A 27,168-nucleotide genomic window follows, 5' to 3' on the forward strand; every position below is an offset into this window, starting at 1 on the left:
ACCTTCACCCACACACCAACTTTCACCCACACACCATCCTTCACCCACACACCAACCTTCACCTTCACACCAACCTTCACCCACACACCAACCTTCACCCTCACACCAACCTTCTCCCACACACCGACCTTCTCCCACACACCAACCTTCACCCACACACCAACATTCGCCCTCACACCAACCTTCACCCACACACCAACCTTCACCCACACACCAACCTTCGCCCTCACACCAACCTGCGCCCTCACACCAACCTGCGCCCACACACCAACCTTCACCCACACACCAATCTTCACCCACACACCAACCTTTTCCCACCCACCAACCTTCATCCACACCAACCTTCTCCCACACACCAACCTTCACCCACACACCAACCTTCTCCCACACACCAACCTTCACCCTTCACCCACACACCAACCTTCACCCTCACACCAACCTTCACCCGCACACCAACCTTCTCACTCACACCAACCTTCACCCACACACCAACCTTCACCCACACACCAACCTTCTCCCACACACCAACTTTCACCCTCACACAAACCTTCAGCCTCACACCAACCTTCGCCCTCACACCAACCTTCTCCCACACACCAACCTTCACCCTCACACAAACCTTCACCCTCACACCAACCTTCACCCTCACACCAACCTTCACCCTCACACAAACCTTCACCCACACACCAACCTTCGCCCTCACACCAACCTTCACCCACACAACAACCTTCTCCCTCACACCAACCTTCACCCACACACCAACCTTCACCCACACACCAACCTTCTCCCACACACCAACCTTCACCCTCACACAAACCTTCACCCTCACACCAACCTTGACCCTCACACCAACCTTCACCCTCACACAAACCTTCACCCACACACCAACCTTCACCCTCACACCAACCTTCACCCGCACACCAACCTTCTCCCTCACACCAACCTTCACCCACACACCAACCTTCTCCCACACACCAACCTTCACCCTCACACAAACCTTCACCCACACACCAACCTTCTCCATCACACCAACCTTCACCCACACACCAACCTTCACCCACACACCAACCTTCTCCCACACACCAACCTTTACCCTCACACAAACCATCACCCTCACACCAACCTTCACCCTCACACCAACCTTCACCCACACACCAACCTTCGCCCTCACACCAACCTTCACCCACACACCAACTTTCAACCACACACCAACTTTCACCTTCACACCAACCTTCGCCCTCACACCAACCTTCACCCACACACCAACCTTCGCACACACACCAACCATCTCCCTCACACCAACCTTCAACTTCACACCAACCTTCAACTTCACACCAACCTTCACCCACACACCAACCTGCACCCTCACAACATCCTTCGCCTTCACACCAAACTTCTCCCTCACACCAACCTTCACCCTCACACCAACCTTCACCCTCACACCAACCATCTCCCTCACACCAACCTTCAACTTCACACCAACCTTCAACTTCACACCAACCTTCACACACACACCAACATGCGCCCTCACAACATCCTTCGCCTTCACACCAAACTTCTCCCTCACAACAACCTTCACCCTCACACCAACCTTCGCCCTCACACCACCCTTCTCCCTCACAACAACCTTCACCCTCACACCAACCTTCGCCCTCACACCACCCTTCTCCCTCACATTAACCTTCACCCACACACCAACCTTCACCCTCACACCAACCTTCTTCCACACACCGACCTTCTCCCACACACCAACCTTCACCCACACACCAACCTTCACCCACACACCAACCTTCACCCACACACCAACCTTCTCACTCACACCAACCTTCACCCACACACCAACCTTTACCCACATACCAACCTTCACCTTCACACCAACCTTCACCCACACACCAACCTTCACCCACACACTAACCTGCGCCCTCACACCAACTTTCACCCACACACCAACCTTCACCTTCACACCAACCTGCGCCCTCACACCAACCTTCACCCACACACCAACCTTCACCCACACACCAACTTTCACCCACACACCAACTTTCACCCACACACCAACTTTCACCCACACACCAACTTTCACCCACACACCAACTTTCACCCACACACCAACTTTCACCCACACACCAACTTTCACCCACACACCAACCTTCACCTTCACACCAACCTGCGCCCTCACACCAACTTTCACCCACACACCAACCTTCACCCACACACCAACTTTCACCCACACACCATCATTCACCCACACACCAACCTTCACCTTCACACCAACCTTCACCCACACACCAACCTTCACCCTCACACCAACCTTCTCCCACATATCGACCTTCTCCCACACACCAACCTTCACCCACACACCAACATTCGCCCTCACACCAACCTTAACCCACACACCAACCTTCACCCACACACCAACCTTCGCCCTCACACCAACCTGCGCCCTCACACCAACCTGCGCCCACACACCAACCTTCACCCACACACCAATCTTCACCCACACACCAACCTTTTCCCACCCACCAACCTTCATCCACACCAACCTTCTCCCACACACCAACCTTCACCCACACACCAACCTTCTCCCACACACCAACCTTCAACCTTCACCAACACATTAACCTTCACCCTCACACCAACCTTCACCCGCACACCAACCTTCTCCCTCACACCAACCTTCACCCACACACCAACATTCACCCACACACCAACCTTCTCCCACACACCAACTTTCACCCTCACACAAACCTTCAGCCTCACACCAACCTTCTCCCTCACACCAACCTTCACCCTCACACAAACCTTCACCCACACACCAACCTTCGCCCTCACACCAACCTTCTCCCACACACCAACCTTCACCCTCACACAAACCATCACCCTCACACCAACCTTCACCCTCACACCAACCTTCACCCTCACACAAACCTTCACCCACACACCAACCTTCGCCCTCACACCAACCTTCACCCACACACCAACCTTCTCCCTCACACCAACCTTCACCCACACACCAACCTTCACCCACACACCAACCTTCTCCCACACACCAACCTTCACCCTCACACAAACCTTCACCCTCACACCAACCTTCACCCTCACCCCAACCTTCACCCTCACACAAACCTTCACCCACACACCAACCTTCGCCCTCACACCAACCTTCACCCACACACCAACCTTCACTCTCACACAAACCTTCACCCACACACCAACCTTCGCCTTCACACCAACCTTCACCCACACACCAACTTTCACCCACACACCAACTTTCACCCACACACCAACTTTCACCCACACACCAACTTTCACCCACACACCAACCTTCACCTTCACACCAACCTGCGCCCTCACACCAACTTTCACCCACACACCAACCTTCACCCACACACCAACTTTCACCCACACACCATCCTTCACTTACACACCAACCTTCACCTTCACACCAACCTTCACCCACACACCAACCTTCACCCTCACACCAACCTTCTCCCACACACCGACCTTCTCCCACACACCAACCTTCACCCACACACCAACATTCGCCCTCAAACCAACCTTCACCCACACACCAACCTTCACCCACACACCAACCTTCGCCCTCACACCAACCTGCGCCCTCACACCAACCTGCGCCCACACACCAACCTTCACCCACACACCAATCTTCACCCACACACCAACCTTTTCCCACCCACCAACCTTCATCCACACCAACCTTCTCCCACACACCAACCTTCACCCACACACCAACCTTCTCCCACACACCAACCTTCACCCTTCACCCACACACCAACCTTCACCCTCACACCAACCTTCACCCGCACACCAACCTTCTCCCTCACACCAACCTTCACCCACACACCAACCTTCACCCACACACCAACCTTCTCCCACACACCAACTTTCACCCTCACACAAACCTTCAGCCTCACACCAACCTTCACCCTCACACCAACCTTCACCCTCACACAAACCTTCACCCACACACCAACCTTCGCCCTCACACCAACCTTCTCCCACACACCAACCTTCACCCTCACACAAACCTTCACCCTCACACCAACCTTCACCCTCACACCAACCTTCACCCTCACACAAACCTTCACCCACACACCAACTTTCAACCACACACCAACTTTCACCTTCACACCAACCTTCGCCCTCACACCAACCTTCACCCACACACCAACCTTCGCCCACACACCAACCATCTCCCTCACACCAACCTTCAACTTCACACCAACCTTCAACTTCACACCAACCTTCACCGACACACCAACCTGCGCCCTCACAACATCCTTCGCCTTCACACCAAACTTCTCCCTCACACCAACCTTCACCCTCACACCAACCTTCACCCTCACACCAACCTTCACCCTCACACCACCCTTCTCCCTCACAACAACCTTCACCCTCACACCAACCTTCGCCCTCACACCACCCTTCTCCCTCACACCAACCTTCACCCACACACCAACCTTCACCCTCACACCAACCTTCTCCCACACACCGACCTTCTCCCACACACCAACCTTCACCCACACACCAACCTTCACCCACACACCAACCTTCACCCACACACCAACCTTCTCACTCACACCAACCTTCACCCACACACCAACCTTTACCCACATACCAACCTTCACCTTCACACCAACCTTCACCCACACACCAACCTTCACCCACACACTAACCTGCGCCCTCACACCAACTTTCACCCACACACCAACCTTCACCTTCACACCAACCTGCGCCCTCACACCAACCTTCACCCACACACCAACCTTCACCCACACACCAACTTTCACCCACACACCAACTTTCACCCACACACCAACTTTCACCCACACACTAACTTTCACCCACACACCAACTTTCACCCACACACCAACTTTCACCCACACACCAACTTTCACCAACACACCAACTTTCACCCACACACCAACCTTCACCTTCACACCAACCTGCGCCCTCACACCAACTTTCACCCACACACCAACCTTCACCCACACACCAACTTTCACCCACACACCATCCTTCACCCACACACCAACCTTCACCTTCACACCAACCTTCACCCACACACCAACCTTCACCCTCACACCAACCTTCTCCCACACACCGACCTTCTCCCACACACCAACCTTCACCCACACACCAACATTCGCCCTCACACCAACCTTCACCCACACACCAACCTTCACCCACACACCAACCTTCGCCCTCACACCAACCTGCGCCCTCACACCAACCTGCGCCCACACACCAACCTTCACCCACACACCAATCTTCACCCACACACCAACCTTTTCCCACCCACCAACCTTCATCCACACCAACCTTCTCCCACACACCAACCTTCACCCACACACCAACCTTCTCCCACACACCAACCTTCACCCTTCACCCACACACCAACCTTCACCCTCACACCAACCTTCACCCGCACACCAACCTTCTCCCTCACACCAACCTTCACCCACACACCAACCTTCACCCACACACCAACCTTCTCCCACACACCAACTTTCACCCTCACACAAACCTTCAGCCTCACACCAACCTTCACCCTCACACCAACCTTCACCCTCACACAAACCTTCACCCACACACCAACCTTCGCCCTCACACCAACCTTCTCCCACACACCAACCTTCACCCTCACACAAACCTTCACCCTCACACCAACCTTCACCCTCACACCAACCTTCACCCTCACACAAACCTTCACCCACACACCAACCTTCGCCCTCACACCAACCTTCACCCACACAACAACCTTCTCCCTCACACCAACCTTCACCCACACACCAACCTTCACCCACACACCAACCTTCTCCCACACACCAACCTTCACCCTCACACAAACCTTCACCCTCACACCAACCTTCACCCTCACACCAACCTTCACCCTCACACAAACCTTCACCCACACACCAACCTTCGCCCTCACACCAACCTTCACCCACACACCAACCTTCACTCTCACACAAACCTTCACCCACACACCAACCTTCGCCCTCACACCAACCTTCACCCACACACCAACTTTCACCCACACACCAACTTTCACCCACACACCAACTTTCACCCACACACCAACTTTCACCCACACACCAACCTTCACCTTCACACCAACCTGCACCCTCACACCAACTTTCACCCACACACCAACCTTCACCCACACACCAACTTTCACCCACACACCATCCTTCACCCACACACCAACCTTCACCTTCACACCAACCTTCACCCACACACCAACCTTCACCCTCACACCAACCTTCTCCCACACACCGACCTTCTCCCACACACCAACCTTCACCCACACACCAACATTCGCTCTCACACCAACCTTCACCCACACACCAACCTTCACCCACACACCAACCTTCGCCCTCACACCAACCTGCGCCCTCACACCAACCTGCGCCCACACACCAACCTTCACCAACACACCAATCTTCACCCACACACTAACCTTTTCCCACCCACCAACCTTCATCCACACCAACCTTCTCCCACACACCAACCTTCACCCACACACCAACCTTCTCCCACACACCAACCTTCACCCTTCATCCACACACCAACCTTCACCCTCACACCAACCTTCACCCGCACACCAACCTTCTCCCTCACACCAACCTTCACCCACACACCAACCTTCACCCACACACCAACCTTCTCCCACACACCAACTTTCACCCTCACACAAACCTTCAGCCTCACACCAACCTTCACCCTCACACCAACCTTCACCCTCACACAAACCTTCACCCACACACCAACCTTCGCCCTCACACCAACCTTCTCCCACACACCAACCTTCACCCTCACACAAACCTTCACCCTCACACCAACCTTCACCCTCACACCAACCTTCACCCTCACACAAACCTTCACCCACACACCAACCTTCAGCCCTCACACCAACCTTCACCTCACACACCAACCTTCTCCCTCACACCAACCTTCACCCACACACCAACCTTCACCCACACACCAACCATTCTCCCTCACACCAACCTTCACCTTCACACCAACCTTCAACCTCACACCAACCTTCACCGACACACCAACCTGCAGCCCTCACAACAATCCTTCACCTCACACCAACCTTCGCCCTCACACCAACCTTCACCCACACACCAACCTTCACTCTCACACAAACCATCTCACCTCACACCAACCTTCGACCTTCACACCAACCTTCACCTCACACCAACCTTCGCACATCACACCAACCTGCACCCTCACAACATCCTTCACCTACACACCAACTTCTCACCTCACACCAACCTTCGCCCTCACACCAACCTTCACCCACACACCAACCTTCGCCCACACACCAACCTTCTCCCTCATACCAACCTTCACCCTCACACCAACCTTCGCCCTCACACCACCCTTCTCCCTCAAACCAACCTTCACCCACACACCAACCTTCACCCTCACACCAACCTTCTCCCACACACCGACCTTCTCCCACACACCAACCTTCTCCCTCACACCAACTTTCACCCACACACAAACTTTCACCCACACACCAACCTTCACACTCACACCAACCTTCACCTTGACACCAACCTTCACCTTCACACCAACCTGCGCCCACACACCAACCTTCATCCACACACCAACCTTCACCCACACACCAACCTTCACCCACACACCAACCTTCACCCACACACCAACCTTCACCCTCACACCAACCTTCTCCCACACACCAACCTTCACCCACACACCAACCTTCTCCCACACACCAACCTTCACCAACAACACCAACCTTCACCCACACACCAACCTTCTCCCACACACCAACCTTCACCAACAACACCAACCTTCACCCTCACAGAGACAAGTCTGTACAGGGTATGATGGACTATGTTACCCAAAAGTGTCAGGAGGCAGTAAACAGGTTCATCCCGGCCCAAAGGGAAAAATCCGAGAAGAAACAGAAGAATCCATGGTATAATAGGGCATGTATCGAAGCGAAGAAACTGAACAAAAAGGCGTGGAGGAACTTCCGGAATAACAGAACACCAGAAAGCAGAGAGAGATACCAGAGAACCAGGAATGAGTACGTCAGGGTGAGAAGAGAAGCAGAGAAAAATTTTGAAAATGATATAGCAAACAAAGCCAAGACTGAACCAAAGCTACTCCACAGTCACATCAGAAGGAAAACAACAGTGAAAGAACAGGTATTGAAACTTAGAACAGGCGAGGACAGGTATACAGAGAATGACAGAGAGGTGTGTGAGGAACTCAACAAGAGGTTCCAGGAGGTCTTCACAATAGAACAGGGTGAGGTCACTGTGCTAGGAGAAAGGGAGGTAAACCAGGCGGCCTTGGAGGAGTTCGAAATTACGAGAGAGGAGGTCAAGAGACACCTGCTGGATCTGGATGTTAGAAAGGCTGTTGGTCCAGATGGGATCTCACCATGGGTACTGAAAGAGTGTGCAGAGGCACTTTGCTTGCCACTCTCCATAGTGTATAGTAAGTCACTAGAGACGGGAGACCTACGAGAAATATGGAAGACGGCGAATGTGGTCCCAATATACAAAAAGGGCGACAGACAAGAGGCACTGAACTACAGGCCAGTGTCCTTGACTTGTATACCATGCAAGGTGATGGAGAAGATCGTGAGAAAAAACCTGGTAACACATCTGGAGAGAAGGGACTTCGTGACAAATCGCCAACATGGACTCAGGGAGGGTAAATCTTGCCTTACAGGCTTGATAGAATTCTACGATCAGGTGACACAGATTAAGCAAGAAAGAGAGGGCTGGGCGGACTGCATTTTCTTGGATTGTCGGAAAGCCTTTGACACAGTACCGCATAAGAGGCTGGTACATAAGCTGGAGAGACAGGCAGGTGTAGCTGGTAAGGTGCTCCAGTGGATAAGGGAGTATCTAAGCAATAGGAAGCAGAGAGTTACGGTGAGGGGTGAGACCTCCGATTGGCGTGAAGTCACCAGTGGAGTCCCACAGGGCTCTGTACTCGGTCCTATCTTGTTTCTGATATATGTAAATGATCTCCCGGAGGGTATCGATTCATTTCTCTCAATGTTTGCGGACGATGCTAAAATTATGAGAAGGATTAAAACAGAAGAGGACTGTTTGAGGCTTCAAGAAGACCTAGACAAGCTGAAGGAATGGTCGAACAAATGGTTGTTAGAGTTTAACCCAACCAAATGTAATGTAATGAAGATAGGTGTAGGGAGCAGGAGGCCAGATACAAGGTATCATCTGGGAGAGGAAATTCTTCAGGAGTCAGAGAAGGAAAAAGACTTGGGGGTTGATATCACGCCAGACCTGTCTCCTGCAGCACATATCAAGCGGATAACATCAGCGGCATATGCCAGGCTGGCCAACATACGAACGGCATTCAGAAACTTGTGTAAAGAATCATTCAGAACTTTGTATACCACATATGTCAGGCCAATCCTGGAGTATGCAGCCCCAGCATGGAGTCCATATCTAGTCAAGGATAAGACTAAACTGGAAAAGGTTCAAAGGTTTGCCACCAGACTAGTACCCGAGCTGAGAGGTATGAGCTACGAGGAGAGACTACGGGAATTAAACCTCACTTCGCTGGAAGACAGAAGAGTTAGGGGGGGACATGATCACCACATTCAAGATTCTGAAGGGGATTGATAGGGTAGATAAAGACAGTCTATTTAACACAAGGGGAACACGCACAAGGGGACACAGGTGGAAACTGAGTGCCCAAATGAGCCACAGAGATATTAGAAAGAATTTTTTAGTGTCAGAGTGGTTGACAAATGGAATGCATTAGGGGGTGATGTGGTGGAGGCTGACTCCATACACAGTTTCAAGTGTAGATATGACAGAGCCCGATAGGCTCAGGAATCTGTACACCTGTTGATTGACGGTTGAGAGGCGGGACCAAAGAGCCAGAGCTCAACCCCCGCAAACACAACTAGGTGAGTACAACTAGGTTAGTACACCAACCTTCTCCCACACACCAACCTTCACCCAGACACCAACCTTCTCCCACACACCAACCTTCACCCACACACCAACCTGCGCCCACACACCAACCTTCATCCACACACTAACCTTCATCCACACACCAACCTTCACCCACACACCAACCTTCACCCACACACCAACCTTCACCCTCACACCAACCTTCTCCCACACACCAACCTTCAACCACACACCAACCTTCTCCCACACACCAACCTTCACCCACACACCAACCTGCGCCCACACACCAACCTTCATCCACACACTAACCTTCATCCACACACCAACCTTCACCCTCACACCAACCTTCACCCACACACCAACCTTCACCCACACACCAACCTTCACCCACACACCAACCTTCACCCTCACACCAACCTTCTCCCACACATCAACCTTCACCCACACACCAACCTGCGCCCACACACCAACCTTCTTCCACACACCAACCTTCACCCACACACCAACCTTCTCCCTCACACCAACCTTCACCCACACACCAACCTTCACCCACACACCAACCTTCTCCTACACACCAACCTTCTCCCTCACACCAACCTTCACCCACACACCAACTTTCACCCTCACACCAACCTTCACCCACAAACCAACCTTCTCCCTCACACCAACCTTCACCCACACACCAACCTTCACCCACACACCAACCTTCCCACACACCAACCTTCTCCCACACACCAACCTTCTCCCTCACACCAACTTTCACCCACACACCAACCTTCACCCACACACCAACCTTCACCCTCACACCAACCTTCTCCCACACACCAACCTTCACCCACACACCAACCTTCTCGCACACACCAAAATTCACCCACACACCAACCTTCACCCACACACCAACCTTCACCCTCATCCCAACCTTCTCCCTCACACCAACCTTCACCCACACACCAACCTTCTCCCTCACACCAACCTTCACCCACACGCCAATCTTCACCCACACACCAACCTTCTCCCACCCACCAACCTTCATCCACACCAACCTTCTCCCACACACCAACCTTTGTTGGAAATTTCCAACACCGAATACAACACTGTTGTATTCTCATTACTTATTACTAACTCTACTAATTATTGTAGTAAGTAAAATTAACACCACGTAGAATTCTCATGTACTAATAATTTCATCTGTGCAGTAGGCTAGAATTCTCACGTCACCCGACGCCAGTATTGCGTCAGATTTAATTACAATAAACACATTATATCCAATGTATCTGAGAATTAAATTCGATTCTCTATAACCAAGGCATTCTGTGTGATAATTAATTACAGATAAATTGACCTCCAACTAAAAGCCGAATAGAGCGTTAGAGTCATAGCGGTTATCTAGTAATAAAAGTTAACGTCACGAGTGAATGCCATGGAGAGACATTAATTCCTCTCCCTTATACGTTTACTATCACTAAATTGGCAAATAATAATATTTCCCTCTTCTAAATAATAAACCCGTCCAGTCTCCAACATTTCAAGCATAAATGCGAGAAATACTAATATTCATGACAATAATTTGTCTAATGAACGCGAGACGAGGCGTGGGTGAGAGGGAGCACGCCAGTACATGTGGATGGAAGCTCTCGAGCAGACCTGTCCTCATCGTGCTCACGAGGAGACGCCATTACCCAGTCATTAGGGTAGACGTTATCCATCCTCAGATGAAAGTCGCCACTGTGAGGCGTGAACAACCTTGCAGATAATATCTTCAACTGGTGACGGTGTAACATAAGGAACCTTTTAAATCTGGTTCCTGACTACACGTGACCGGCCAGTGAAGCGCGCCATTATCCAGGATAGGCTGAAGCCAGAGCCTGGGACGCGAATTTCGGCAATCTTAAAACTTATACAGTGCCCATATTAGCTAAGTATCTTCTCCTTATTTGATGCATCCGGTAAGGTGTAGTGTAGTAGCTGGGTGATTGACCGTGACGACGTATACCAACACCAAACCACAGGTCATTACCTATTATCGCCTGTAAATCTTAATTTCTTGAACATAGAGATTCAGTAGTTTAATTAGTTGCTACTGTAAATATTTGTTTTGCAGCACGTGAGAAGAATTCTCCCTGCCGCCTTCTCCCATGTTAATCCATCCCACTCGTCAGCCAGCCGAGCCCAGGGAATTAGAGGAAGCGTCGTGGCTTACACAAAGGAATCGTCATTAAGCTAAGATTCCTTTGTATTCATTCATTAAATTTCTGAAATTGCTTACATGCAGAATTCCTTTCGATTAACATGTGTTTATTGTGACTATCATTATTATACTTATCATCTATGTTCCCATTCATGGTAATGACATTGGTTTCACTATAATTCATAGGATTAGATTATTATAATTTGGATTAGTGAACGAACCACACTAGTTCCTGGACGTACTGACTTCCAGTAATAACCCCCCAATGTAGGTGTTTGAGGGTATAATTCATTTAATTATTCAGCCCATTAATTATTTCTATGATCATTTTCTCCAGTATTTTATCCATAGTTACTGGTTCATCTAGGAATTATCTAATGATCAGAAATTCTCAGTTTCCCTCTTTACTATAAAAGCGGGTGGTCCTTCGTAATTTAATTTACTACATTAATATTTAAATAATCAGATTCAAGCCCCAAATGTCCCACAACCTTCACCCACACACCAACCTTCACCCTTCACCCTCACACCAATCTTCTCCCTCACACCAACCTTCACCCACACACCAACCTTCACCCTCACACCAACCTTCACCCGCAAACCAACCTTCTCCCTCACACCAACCTTCACCCACACACCAACCTTCACCCACACACCAATCTTCTCCCTCACACCAACCTTCACCCTCACACAAACCTTCACCCACACACCAACCTTCGCCCTCACACCAACCTTCACCCACACACCAACCTTCACCCACACACCAACTTTCAACCACACACCAACTTTCACCTTCACACCAACCTTCGATCTCACACCAACCTTCACCCACACACCAACCTTCGCCCACACACCAACCATCTCCCTCACACCAACCTTCAACTTCACACCAACCTTCACACACACACCAACCTGCGCCCTCACAACATCCTTCGCCCTCACACCAAACTTCTCCCTCACACCAACCTTCACCCTCACACCAACCTTCGCCCTCACACCAATCTTCTCCCTCACAACATCCTTCACCCACACACCAACCTTCTCCCTCATACCAACCTTCACCCTCACACCAACCTTCGCCCTCACACCACCCTTCTCCCTCACAACAACCTTCTCCCTCACACCAACCTGCGCCCTCACACCAACCTTCTCCCTCACACCAACCTTCGCCCTCACACCAACCTTCGCCCTCACACCAACCTGCTCCCTCACACCAACCTTCTCCCTCACACCAACCTTCTCCCTCACACCAACCTTCTCCCTAACACCAACCTGCGCCCTCACGCCAACCTTCTCCCTGACACCAACTTTCACCCACACACCAACCTTCACCCACACACCAACCTGCGCCCTCACACCAACCTTCTCCCTCACACCAACTTTCACCCACACACCAACCTTCACCCACAAACCAACCTTCACCCACACACCAACCTTCACCCACACACCAACCTTCACCCACACACCAACCTTCACCTTCACACCAACCTTCGCCCTCACACCAACCTTCACCCACACACCAACCTTCTCTCTCACACCAACCTTCGCTCTCACACCAACCTGCGCCCTCACACCAAGTTGCGTGTCACACACCAACCTTCACCCACACACCAATCTTCACCCACACACCAACCTTCACCTACACACCAACATTCACCCACACACCAACCTTCACCCCTCACACCAACCTTCTCCCTCACACCAACCTTCACCCACACACCAACCTTCTCCCTCACACATACCTTCTCCCACACACCAACCTTTTCCCACACACCAACCTTCTCCCACACACCAACCTTCACCCACACACCAACCTTCTCCCACACACCAACCTTCACGCACACACCAACCTTCACCCACACACCAACCTTCACCTACACACCAACCTTCACCCTCACACCAACCTTCTCCCTCACACCAACCTTCACCCACACACCAACCTTCTCCCTCACACCTACCTTCTCCCACACACCAACCTTCTCCCACATACCACCCTTCTCCCACACACCAACCTTCACCCACACACCAACCTTCTCCCACACACCAACCTTCACCCACACACCAACCTTCACCTTCACACCAACTTTCACCCACACACCTACCTTCACCCACACACCAACCTTCACCTTGACACCAACCTTCACCTTCACACCAACCTGCGCCCACACACCAACCTTCATCCACACACCAACCTTCACCCACACACCAACCTTCACCCACACACCAACCTTCACCCACACACCAACCTTCACCCTCACACCTACCTTCTCCCACACACCAACCTTCACCCACACACCAACCTTCTCCCACACATCATCCTTCACCCACACACCAACCTTCACCCTCACACCAACCTTCTCCCACACACCAACCTTCACCCACACACCAACTTTCTCGCTCACACCAACCTTCACCCTCACACAAACCTTCATCCACACACCAACCTTCACCCACACACCAACCATCACCCACACACCAACCTTCACCTACACACCAACCTTCACCCTCACACCAACCTTCTCCCTCACACCAACCTTCTCCCTCACACCAACCTTCGCCCTCACAGCAACCTGCGCCCTCACACCAAGTTGCGCCCACACACCAACCTTCACTCACACACCAACCTTCTCCCTCACACCAACCTGCGCCCTCACACCAACCGTCTCCCTCACACCAACCGTCGCCCTCACACCAACCTTCGCCCTCACACCAACCTGCGCCTTCACACCAACTTTCTCCCTCACACCAACCTGTGACCGCACACCAGCCTTCGCCCACACACCAACCTGCGCTCTCACACCAACCTTCTCCCTCACACCAACCTGCGCCCTTACACCAAACTTCTCCCTCACACCAACCTGCGCCGACACACCAACCTGCGCCCACACACCAACCTTCACCCTCACACGAACCTTCTCCCTCACACCAACCATCACTGACACACCAACCTTCACCCTCACACCAACCTTCTCCCTCACACCAACCTTCTCCCTCACACCAACATTCACCCACACACCAACCTTCATCCTCACACCAACCTTCGACCTCACACCAACCTTCACTGACACACCAACCTTCACCCTCACACCAACCTTCTCCCACATCCAACCTTCACCCACACACCAACCTTAACCCACACACCAACCTTCGCCCACACACCAACCTTCGCCCTCACACCAACCTTCACCCTCACACCAACCTTCACCAACACCAACCTTCACCCACACACCAACCTTCACCCACACACCAACCTTCTCCCTCACACCAACCTTCACCCACACACCACCCTTCACCCACACACCAACCTTCACCACCACACCAACCTTCACCCACACACCAACCTTCACCCACACACCAACCTTCACCCTTACACCAACCTTCGCCCTCACACCAACCTTCACCTGCACACCAACCTTCACCCACACACCAACCTTCACCCACACACCAACCTTCACCCACACACCAACCTGCGCCCTCACACCAACCTTCTCCCTCACACCAACTTTCACCCACACACCAACCTTCACCCACACACCAACCTGCGCCCTCACACCAACCTTCTCCCTCACACCAACTTTCACCCTCACACCAACCTTCACCCACAAACCAACCTTCACCCACACACCAACCTTCACCCACACACCAACCTTCACCCACACACCAACCTTCACCTTCACACCAACCTTCGCCCTCACACCAACCTTCACCCACACACCAACCTTCTCCCTCACACCAACCTTCGCCCTCACACCAACCTGCGCCCTCACACCAAGTTGCGTGTCACACACCAACCTTCACCTACACACCAATCTTCACCCACACACCAACCTTCACCTACACACCAACCTTCACCCACACACCAACCTTCACCCACACACCAACTTTCAACCACACACCAACTTTCACCTTCACACCAACCTTCGATCTCACACCAACCTTCACCCACACACCAACCTTCGCCCACACACCAACCATCTCCCTCACACCAACCTTCAACTTCACACCAACCTTCACACACACACCAACCTGCGCCCTCACAACATCCTTCGCCCTCACACCAAACTTCTCCCTCACACCAACCTTCACCCTCACACCAACCTTCGCCCTCACACCAATCTTCTCCCTCACAACATCCTTCACCCACACACCAACCTTCTCCCTCATACCAACCTTCACCCTCACACCAACCTTCGCCCTCACACCACCCTTCTCCCTCACAACAACCTTCTCCCTCACACCAACCTGCGCCCTCACACCAACCTTCTCCCTCACACCAACCTTCGCCCTCACACCAACCTTCGCCCTCACACCAACCTGCGCCCTCACACCAACCTTCTCCCTCACACCAACCTTCTCCCTCACACCAACCTTCTCCCTAACACCAACCTGCGCCCTCACACCAACCTTCTCCCTCACACCAACTTTCACCCACGCACCAACCTTCACCCACACACCAACCTGCGCCCTCACACCAACCTTCTCCCTCACACCAACTTTCACCCACACACCAACCTTCACCCACAAACCAACCTTCACCCACACACCAACCTTCACCCACACACCAACCTTCACCCACACACCAACCTTCACCTTCACACCAACCTTCGCCCTCACACCAACCTTCACCCACACACCAACCTTCACCCACACACCAATCTTCACCCACACACCAACCTTCACCTACACACCAACCTTCACCCACACACCAACCTTCACCCTCACACCAACCTTCTCCCTCACACCAACCTTCACCCACACACCAACCTTCAACCTCACACCTACCTTCTCCCACACACCAACCTTTTCCCACACACCAACCTTCTCCCACACACCAACCTTCACCCACACACCAACCTTCTCCCACACACCAACCTTCACGCACACACCAACCTTCACCCACACACCAACCTTCACCTACACACCAACCTTCACCCTCACACCAACCTTCTCCCTCACACCAACCTTCACCCACACACCAACCTTCTCCCTCACACCTACCTTCTCCCACACACCAACCTTCTCCCACACACCACCCTTCTCCCACACACCAACCTTCACCCACACACCAACCTTCTCCCACACACCAACCTTCACCCACACACCAGCCTTCACCTTCACACCAACTTTCACCCACACACCAACCTTCACCCACACACCAACCTTCACCTTGACACCAACCTTCACCTTCACACCAACCTGCGCCCACACACCAACCTTCATCCACATACCAACCTTCACCCACACACCAACCTTCACCCACACACCAACCTTCACCCACACACCAACCTTCACCCTCACACCTACCTTCTCCCACACACCAACCTTCACCCACACACCAACCTTCTCCCACACACCATCCTTCACCCACACACCAACCTTCACCCTCACACCAACCTTCTCCCACACACCAACCTTCACCCACACACCAACCTTCTCCCTCACACCAACCTTCACCCTCACACAAACCTTCATCCACACACCAACCTTCACCCACACACCAACCATCACCCACAAACCAACCTTCACCTACACACCAACCTTCACCCTCACACCAACCTTCTCCCTCACACCAACCTTCTCCCTCACACCAACCTTCGCCCTCACACCAACCTGCGCCCTCACACCAAGTTGCGCCCACACACCAACATTCACTCACACACCAACCTTCTCCCTCACACCAACCTTCACCTTCACACCAACCTGCGACCTCACACCAACCTTCTCCCTCACACCAACCTTCTCCCTCACACCAACCTTCGCCCTCACACCAACCTGCGCCCTCACACCAAGTTGCGCCAACACACCAACCTTCACTCACACATCAATCTTCACCCACACACCAACCTTCTCCCTCACACCAACCTTCACCTTCACACCAACCTGCGACCTCACACCAACCTTCTCCCTCACACCAACCTTCTCCCTCACACCAACCTTCTCCCTCACACTAACCTTCTCCCTCACACCAACCTTCACCTACACACCAACCTTCACCCACACACCAACCTTTACCCACACACCAACCTTTACCTACACACCAACCTTCACCCTCACACCAACCTTCTCCCTCACACCAACCTTCACCCACACACCCACCTTTACCCTCACACCAACCTTCACCCACACACCAACCTTCTCCCTCACACCAACCGTCACCCACACACCAACCGTCACCCACACACCAACCTTCTCCCTCACACCAACCTTCACCCTCACACAAACCTTCACCCACACACCAACCTTCACCCACACACCAACCTTCACCCACACACCAACCTTCTCCCTCACACCAACCTTCGCCCTCACACCAATCTTCACCCACACACAAACCTTCGCTCACACACCAACCTTCTCCCTCACACCAACCGTCACCCACACACCAACCGTCACCCACACACCAACCTTCTCCCTCACACCAACCTTCACCCTCACACAAACCTTCACCCACACACCAACCTTCACCCACACACCAACCTTCGCTCACACACCAACCTTCTCCCTCACACCAACCTTTAACTTCACACCAACCTTCACCCACACATCTACCTGCGCCCTCACAACATCCTTCGCTCTCACACCAACCTTCTCCCTCACACCAACCTTCACCCTCACACCAACCTGCGCCCTCACACCAACCGTCTCCCTCACACCAACCGTCGCCCTCACACCAACCTTCGCCCTCACACCAACCTGCGCCTTCACACCAACTTTCTCCCTCACACCAACCTGTGACCGCACACCAGCCTTCGCCCACACACCAACCTTTACCCACACACCAACCTTCTCCCTCACACCAACCTTCACCCTCACACCAACCTTCTCCCTCACACCAACCTTAACCCACACACCCACCTTTACCCTCACACCAACCTTCACCCACACACCAACCTTCTCCCTCACACCAACCTTCACCCACACACCAACCGTCACCCACACACCAACCTTCTCCCTCACACCAACCTTCACCCTCACACAAACCTTCGCCCTCACACCAATCTTCTCCCTCACAACATCCTTCACCCACACACCAACCTTCTCCCTCATACCAACCTTCACCCTCACACCAACCTTCGCCCTCACACCACCCTTCTCCCTCAAAACAACCTTCTCCCTCACACCAACCTGCGCCCTCACACCAACCTTCTCCCTCACACCAACCTTCGCCCTCACACCAACCTTCGCCCTCACACCAACCTGCGCCCTCACACCAACCTTCTCCCTCACACCAACCTTCTCCCTCACACCAACCTTCTCCCTAACACCAACCTGCGCCCTCACACCAACCTTCTCCCTCACACCAACTTTCACCCACACACCAACCTTCACCCACACACCAACCTGCGCCCTCACACCAACCTTCTCCCTCACACCAACTTTCACCCACACACCAACCTTCACCCACAAACCAACCTTCACCCACACACCAACCTTCACCCACACACCAACCTTCACCCACACACCAACCTTCACCTTCACACCAACCTTCGCCCTCACACCAACCTTCACCCACACACCAACCTTCTCCCTCACACCAACCTTCGCCCTCACACCAACCCGCGCCCTCACACCAAGTTGCGTGTCACACACCAACCTTCACCCACACACCAATCTTCACCCACACACCAACCTTCACCTACACACCAACCTTCACCCACACACCAACCTTCACCCTCACACCAACCTTCTCCCTCACACCAACCTTCACCCACACACCAACCTTCTCCCTCACACCTACCTTCTCCCACACACCAACCTTTTCCCACACACCAACCTTCTCCCACACACCAACCTTCACCCACACACCAACCTTCTCCCACACACCAACCTTTTCCCACACACCAACCTTCTCCCACACACCAACCTTCACCCACACACCAACCTTCTCCCACACACCAACCTTCACGCACACACCAACCTTCACCCACACACCAACCTTCACCTACACACCAACCTTCACCCTCACACCAACCTTCTCCCTCACACCAACCTTCACCCACACACCAACCTTCTCCCTCACACCTACCTTCTCCCACACACCAACCTTCTCCCACACACCACCCTTCTCCCACACACCAACCTTCACCCACACACCAACCTTCTCCCACACACCAACCTTCACCCACACACCAACCTTCACTTTCACACCAACTTTCACCCACACACCAACCTTCACCCACACACCAACCTTCACCTTGACACCAACCTTCACCTTCACACCAACCTGCGCCCACACACCAACCTTCATCCACATACCAACCTTCACCCACACACCAACCTTCACCCACACACCAACCTTCACCCACACACCAACCTTCACCCTCACACCTACCTTCTCCCACACACCAACCTTCACCCACATACCAACCTTCTCCCACACACCATCCTTCACCCACACACCAACCTTCACCCTCACACCAACCTTCTCCCACACACCAACCTTCACCCACACACCAACCTTCTCCCTCACACCAACCTTCACCCTCACACAAACCTTCATCCACACACCAACCTTCACCCACACACCAACCATCACCCACAAACCAACCTTCACCTACACACCAACCTTCACCCTCACACCAACCTTCTCCCTCACACCAACCTTCTCCCTCACACCAACCTTCGCCCTCACACCAACCTGCGCCCTCACACCAAGTTGCGCCCACACACCAACCTTCACTCACACACCAACCTTCTCCCTCACACCAACCTTCACCTTCACACCAACCTGCGACCTCACACCAACCTTCTCCCTCACACCAACCTTCTCCCTCACACCAACCTTCGCCCTCACACCAACCTGCGCCCTCACACCAAGTTGCGCCAACACACCAACCTTCACTCACACATCAATCTTCACCCACACACCAACCTTCTCCCTCACACCAACCTTCACCTTCACACCAACCTGCGACCTCACACCAACCTTCTCCCTCACACCAACCTTCTCCCTCACACCAACCTTCTCACTCACACTAACCTTCTCCCTCACACCAACCTTCACCTACACACCAACCTTCACCCACACACCAACCTTTACCCACACACCAACCTTCACCTACACACCAACCTTCACCCTCACACCAACCTTCTCCCTCACACCAACCTTCACCCACACACCCACCTTTACCCTCACACCAACCTTCACCCACACACCAACCTTCTCCCTCACACCAACCTTCACCCACACACCAACCGTCACCCACACACCAGCCTTCTCCCTCACACCAACCTTCACCCTCACACAAACCTTCACCCACACACCAACCTTCACCCACACACCAACCTTCACCCACACACCAACCTTCTCCCTCACACCAACCTTCGCCCTCACACCAATCTTCACCCACACACAAACCTTCGCTCACACACCAACCTTCTCCCTCACACCAACCTTTAACTTCACACCAACCTTCACCCACACACCTACCTGCGCCCTCACAACATCCTTCGCTCTCACACCAACCTTCTCCCTCACACCAACCTTCACCCTCACACCAACCTTCGCCCACACACCAACCTTCTCCCTCACACCAACCTTCTCCCACACACCAACCTTCTCCCTCATACCAACCTTCACCCTCACACCAACCTTCGCCCTCACACCAACCTTCTCCCTCACAACAACCTGCTCCCTCACACCAACCTGCGCCCTCACACCAACCGTCTCCCTCACACCAACCGTCGCCCTCACACCAACCTTCGCCCTCACACCAACCTGCGCCTTCACACCAACTTTATCCCTCACACCAACCTGTGACCGCACACCAGCCTTCGCCCACACACCAACCTGCGCTCTCACACCAACCTTCTCCCTCACACCAACCTGCGCCCTTACACCAAACTTCTCCCTCACACCAACCTGCGCCGACACACCAACCTGCGCCCACACACCAACCTTCACCCTCACACGAACCTTCTCATCACACCAACCTTCACAGACACACCAACCTTCACCCTCACACCAACCATCTCCCTCACACCAACCTTCTCCCTCACACCAACATTCACCCACACACCAACCTTCACCCTCACACCAACCTTCGCCCTCACACCAACCTTCACTGACACACCAACCTTCACCCTCACACCAACCTTCTCCCACATCCAACCTTCACCCACACACCAACCTTAACCCACACACCAACCTTTAACTTCACACCAACCTTCACCCACACACCTACCTGCGCCCTCACAACATCCTTCGCTCTCACACCAACCTTCTCCCCACACCAACCTTCACCCTCACACCAACCTTCGCCCACACACCAACCTTCTCCCTCACACCAACCTTCTCCCACACACCAACCTTCTCCCTCATACCAACCTTCACCCTCACACCAACCTTCGCCCTCACACCAACCTTCTCCCTCACAACAACCTTCTCCCTCACACCAACCTGCGCCCTCACACCAACCGTCTCCCTCACACCAACCGTCGCCCTCACACCAACCTTCGCCCTCACACCAACCTGCGCCTTCACACCAACCTTCTCCCTCACACCAACCTGTGACCGCACACCAGCCTTCGCCCACACACCAACCTGCGCTCTCACACCAACCTTCTCCCTCACACCAACCTGCGCCCTTACACCAAACTTCTCTCTCACACCAACCTGCGCCGACACACCAACCTGCGCCCACACACCAACCTTCTCCCTCACACGAACCTTCGCCTCACACCAACCTGCGCCCTCACACCAAGTTGCGTGTCACACACCAACCTTCACCCATACACCAATCTTCACCCTACACACCAACCTTCACCCTACACACCAACCTTCACCCTCACACCAACCTTCACCCTCACACCAACCTTCTCCCTGCACACCAACCTTCACCCACACACCAACCTTCTCCCTCACACCTACCTTCTCCCACACACCAACCTTTACCCACACACCAACCTTCTCCTACACACCAACCTTCACCCACACACCAACCTTCTCCCACACACCAACCTTCACGCACACACCAACCTTCACCCACACACCAACCTTCACCTACACACCAACCTTCACCCTCACACCAACCTTCACCCACACACCACCCTTCATCCCACACACCAACCTTCACCACCACACCAACCTTCTCCCACACACCAACCTTCACCCACACACCAACCTTCACCTTCACACCAACCTTCACCCACACACCAACCTTCACCCACACACCAACCTTCACCCTTACACCAACCTTCGCCCTCACACCAACCTTCACCTGCACACCAACCTTCACCCACACACCAACCTTCACCCACACACCAACCTTCACCCACACACCAACCTGCGCCCTCACACCAACCTTCTCCCTCACACCAACTTTCACCCACACACCAACCTTCACCCACACACCAACCTGCGCCCTCACACCAACCTTCTCCCTCACACCAACTTTCACCCACACACCAACCTTCACCCACAAACCAACCTTCACCCACACACCAACCTTCACCCACACACCAACCTTCACCCACACACCAACCTTCACCTTCACACCAACCTTCGCCCTCACACCAACCTTCACCCACACACCAACCTTCTCCCTCACACCAACCTTCGCCCTCACACCAACCTGCGCCCTCACACCAAGTTGCGTGTCACACACCAACCTTCACCCATACACCAATCTTCACCCACACACCAACCTTCACCTACACACCAACCTTCACCCACACACCAACCTTCACCCTCACACCAACCTTCTCCCTCACACCAACCTTCACCCACACACCAACCTTCTCCCTCACACCTACCTTCTCCCACACACCAACCTTTTCCCACACACCAACCTTCTCCCACACACCAACCTTCACCCACACACCAACCTTCTCCCACACACCAACCTTCACGCACACACCAACCTTCACCCACACACCAACCTTCACCTACACACCAACCTTCACCCTCACACCAACCTTCTCCCACACACCACCCTTCTCCCACACACCAACCTTCACCCACACACCAACCTTCTCCCACACACCAACCTTCACCCACACACCAACCTTCACCTTCACACCAACTTTCAACCACACACCAACCTTCACCCACACACCAACCTTCACCTTGACACCAACCTTCACCTTCACACCAACCTGCGCCCACACACCAACCTTCATCCACACACCAACCTTCACCCACACACCAACCTTCACCCACACACCAACCTTCACCCACACACCAACCTTCACCCTCACACCTACCTTCTCCCACACACCAACCTTCACCCACACACCAACCTTCTCCCACACACCATCCTTCACCCACACACCAACCTTCACCCTCACACCAACCTTCTCCCACACACCAACCTTCACCCACACACCAACCTTCTCCCTCACACCAACCTTCACCCTCACACAAACCTTCATCCACACACCAACCTTCACCCACACACCAACCATCACCCACAAACCAACCTTCACCTACACACCAACCTTCACCCTCACACCAACCTTCTCCCTCACACCAACCTTCTCCCTCACACCAACCTTCGCCCTCACACCAACCTGCGCCCTCACACCAAGTTGCGCCCACACACCAACCTTCACTCACACACCAACCTTCTCCCTCACACCAACCTTCACCTTCACACCAACCTGCGACCTCACACCAACCTTCTCCCTCACACCAACCTTCTCCCTCACACCAACCTTCGCCCTCACACCAACCTGCGCCCTCACACCAAGTTGCGCCAACACACCAACCTTCACTCACACATCAATCTTCACCCACACACCAACCTTCTCCCTCACACCAACCTTCACCTTCACACCAACCTGCGACCTCACACCAACCTTCTCCCTCACACCAACCTTCTCCCTCACACCAACCTTCTCCCTCACACTAACCTTCTCCCTCACACCAACCTTCACCTACACACCAACCTTCACCCACACACCAACCTTTACCCACACACCAACCTTCACCTACACACCAACCTTCACCCTCACACCAACCTTCTCCCTCACACCAACCTTCACCCACACACCCACCTTTACCCTCACACCAACCTTCACCCACACACCAACCTTCTCCCTCACACCAACCGTCACCCACACACCAACCGTCACCCACACACCAACCTTCTCCCTCACACCAACCTTCACCCTCACACAAACCTTCACCCACACACCAACCTTCACCCACACACCAACCTTCACCCACACACCAACCTTCTCCCTCACACCAACCTTCGCCCTCACACCAATCTTCACCCACACACAAACCTTCGCTCACACACCAACCTTCTCCCTCACACCAACCTTTAACTTCACACCAACCTTCACCCACACACCTACCTGCGCCCTCACAACATCCTTCGCTCTCACACCAACCTTCTCCCTCACACCAACCTTCACCCTCACACCAACCTTCGCCCACACACCAACCTTCTCCCTCACACCAACCTTCTCCCACACACCAACCTTCTCCCTCATACCAACCTTCACCCTCACACCAACCTTCGCCCTCACACCAACCTTCTCCCTCACAATAACCTTCTCCCTCACACCAACCTGCGCCCTCACACCAACCGTCTCCCTCACACCAACCGTCGCCCTCACACCAACCTTCGCCCTCACACCAACCTGCGCCTTCACACCAACTTTCTCCCTCATACCAACCTGTGACCGCACACCAGCCTTCGCCCACACACCAACCTGCGCTCTCACACCAACCTTCTCCCTCACACCAACCTGCGCCCTTACACCAAACTTCTCCCTCACACCAACCTGCGCCGACACACCAACCTGCGCCCACACACCAACCTTCACCCTCACACGAACCTTCTCCCTCACACCAACCTTCACTGACACACCAACCTTCACCCTCACACCAACCTTCTCCCTCACACCAACCTTCTCCCTCACACCAACATTCACCCACACACCAACCTTCACCCTCACACCAACCTTCGCCCTCACACCAACCTTCACTGACACACCAACCTTCACCCTCACACCAACCTTCTCCCACATCCAACCTTCACCCACACACCAACCTTCACCCACACACCCACCTTCACCCTCACACCAACCTTCACCCACACACCAACCTTCTCCCTCACACCAACCTTCACCCACACACCAACCGTCACCCACACACCAACCTTCTACCTCACACCAACCTTCACCCTCACACAAACCTTCACCCACACACCAACCTTCACCCACACACCAACCTTCACCCACACACCAACCTTCTCCCTCACACCAACCTTCGCCCTCACACCAATCTTCACCCACACACAAACCTTCGCTCACACACCAACCTTCTCCCTCACACCAACCTTCGCTCACACACCAACCTTCTCCCTCACACCAACCTTTAACTTCACACCAACCTTCACCCACACACCTACCTGCGCCCTCACAACATCCTTCGCTCTCACACCAACCTTCTCCCTCACACCAACCTTCACCCTCACACCAACCTTCGCCCACACACCAACCTTCTCCCTCACACCAACCTTCTCCCACACACCAACCTTCTCCCTCATACCAACCTTCACCCTCACACCAACCTTCGCCCTCACACCAACCTTCTCCCTCACAATAACCTTCTCCCTCACACCAACCTGCGCCCTCACACCAACCGTCTCCCTCACACCAACCGTCGCCCTCACACCAACCTTCGCCCTCACACCAACCTGCGCCTTCACACCAACTTTCTCCCTCACACCAACCTGTGACCGCACACCAGCCTTCGCCCACACACCAACCTGCGCTCTCACACCAACCTTCTCCCTCACACCAACCTGCGCCCTTACACCAAACTTCTCCCTCACACCAACCTGCGCCGACACACCAACCTGCGCCCACACACCAACCTTCACCCTCACACGAACCTTCTCCCTCACACCAACCTTCACTGACACACCAACCTTCACCCTCACACCAACCATTCTCCCTCACACCAACCTTCTCCCTCACACCAACATTCACCCACACACCAACCTTCACCCTCACACCAACCTTCGCCCTCACACCTACCTTCACTGACACACCAACCTTCACCCTCAC

At 53.5% G+C, this 27,168-nt stretch overlaps 1 protein-coding gene across 1 annotated transcript; it reads right to left on the reverse strand.

Moving 5' to 3' along the window:
- Positions 1-1,303: 1,303 nt before the first annotated feature.
- On the reverse strand, positions 1,304-26,957 carry LOC138361899 (fibril-forming collagen alpha chain-like; the record flags this gene model as incomplete). The annotated part of the gene is made up of 6 exons (XM_069320947.1): positions 1,304-1,501; positions 14,844-15,023; positions 21,845-22,060; positions 22,598-22,777; positions 25,717-25,896; positions 26,778-26,957. Coding segments are annotated over 6 exons (1,134 nt in total), but the record flags the coding sequence as incomplete, so codon positions are not given.
- Between the last annotated feature and the right edge of the window lie 211 nt (positions 26,958-27,168).

Source organism: Procambarus clarkii, unplaced genomic scaffold (assembly GCF_040958095.1).
Source record: "Procambarus clarkii isolate CNS0578487 unplaced genomic scaffold, FALCON_Pclarkii_2.0 HiC_scaffold_987, whole genome shotgun sequence".
NCBI lineage: Eukaryota > Metazoa > Arthropoda > Malacostraca > Decapoda > Cambaridae > Procambarus > Procambarus clarkii.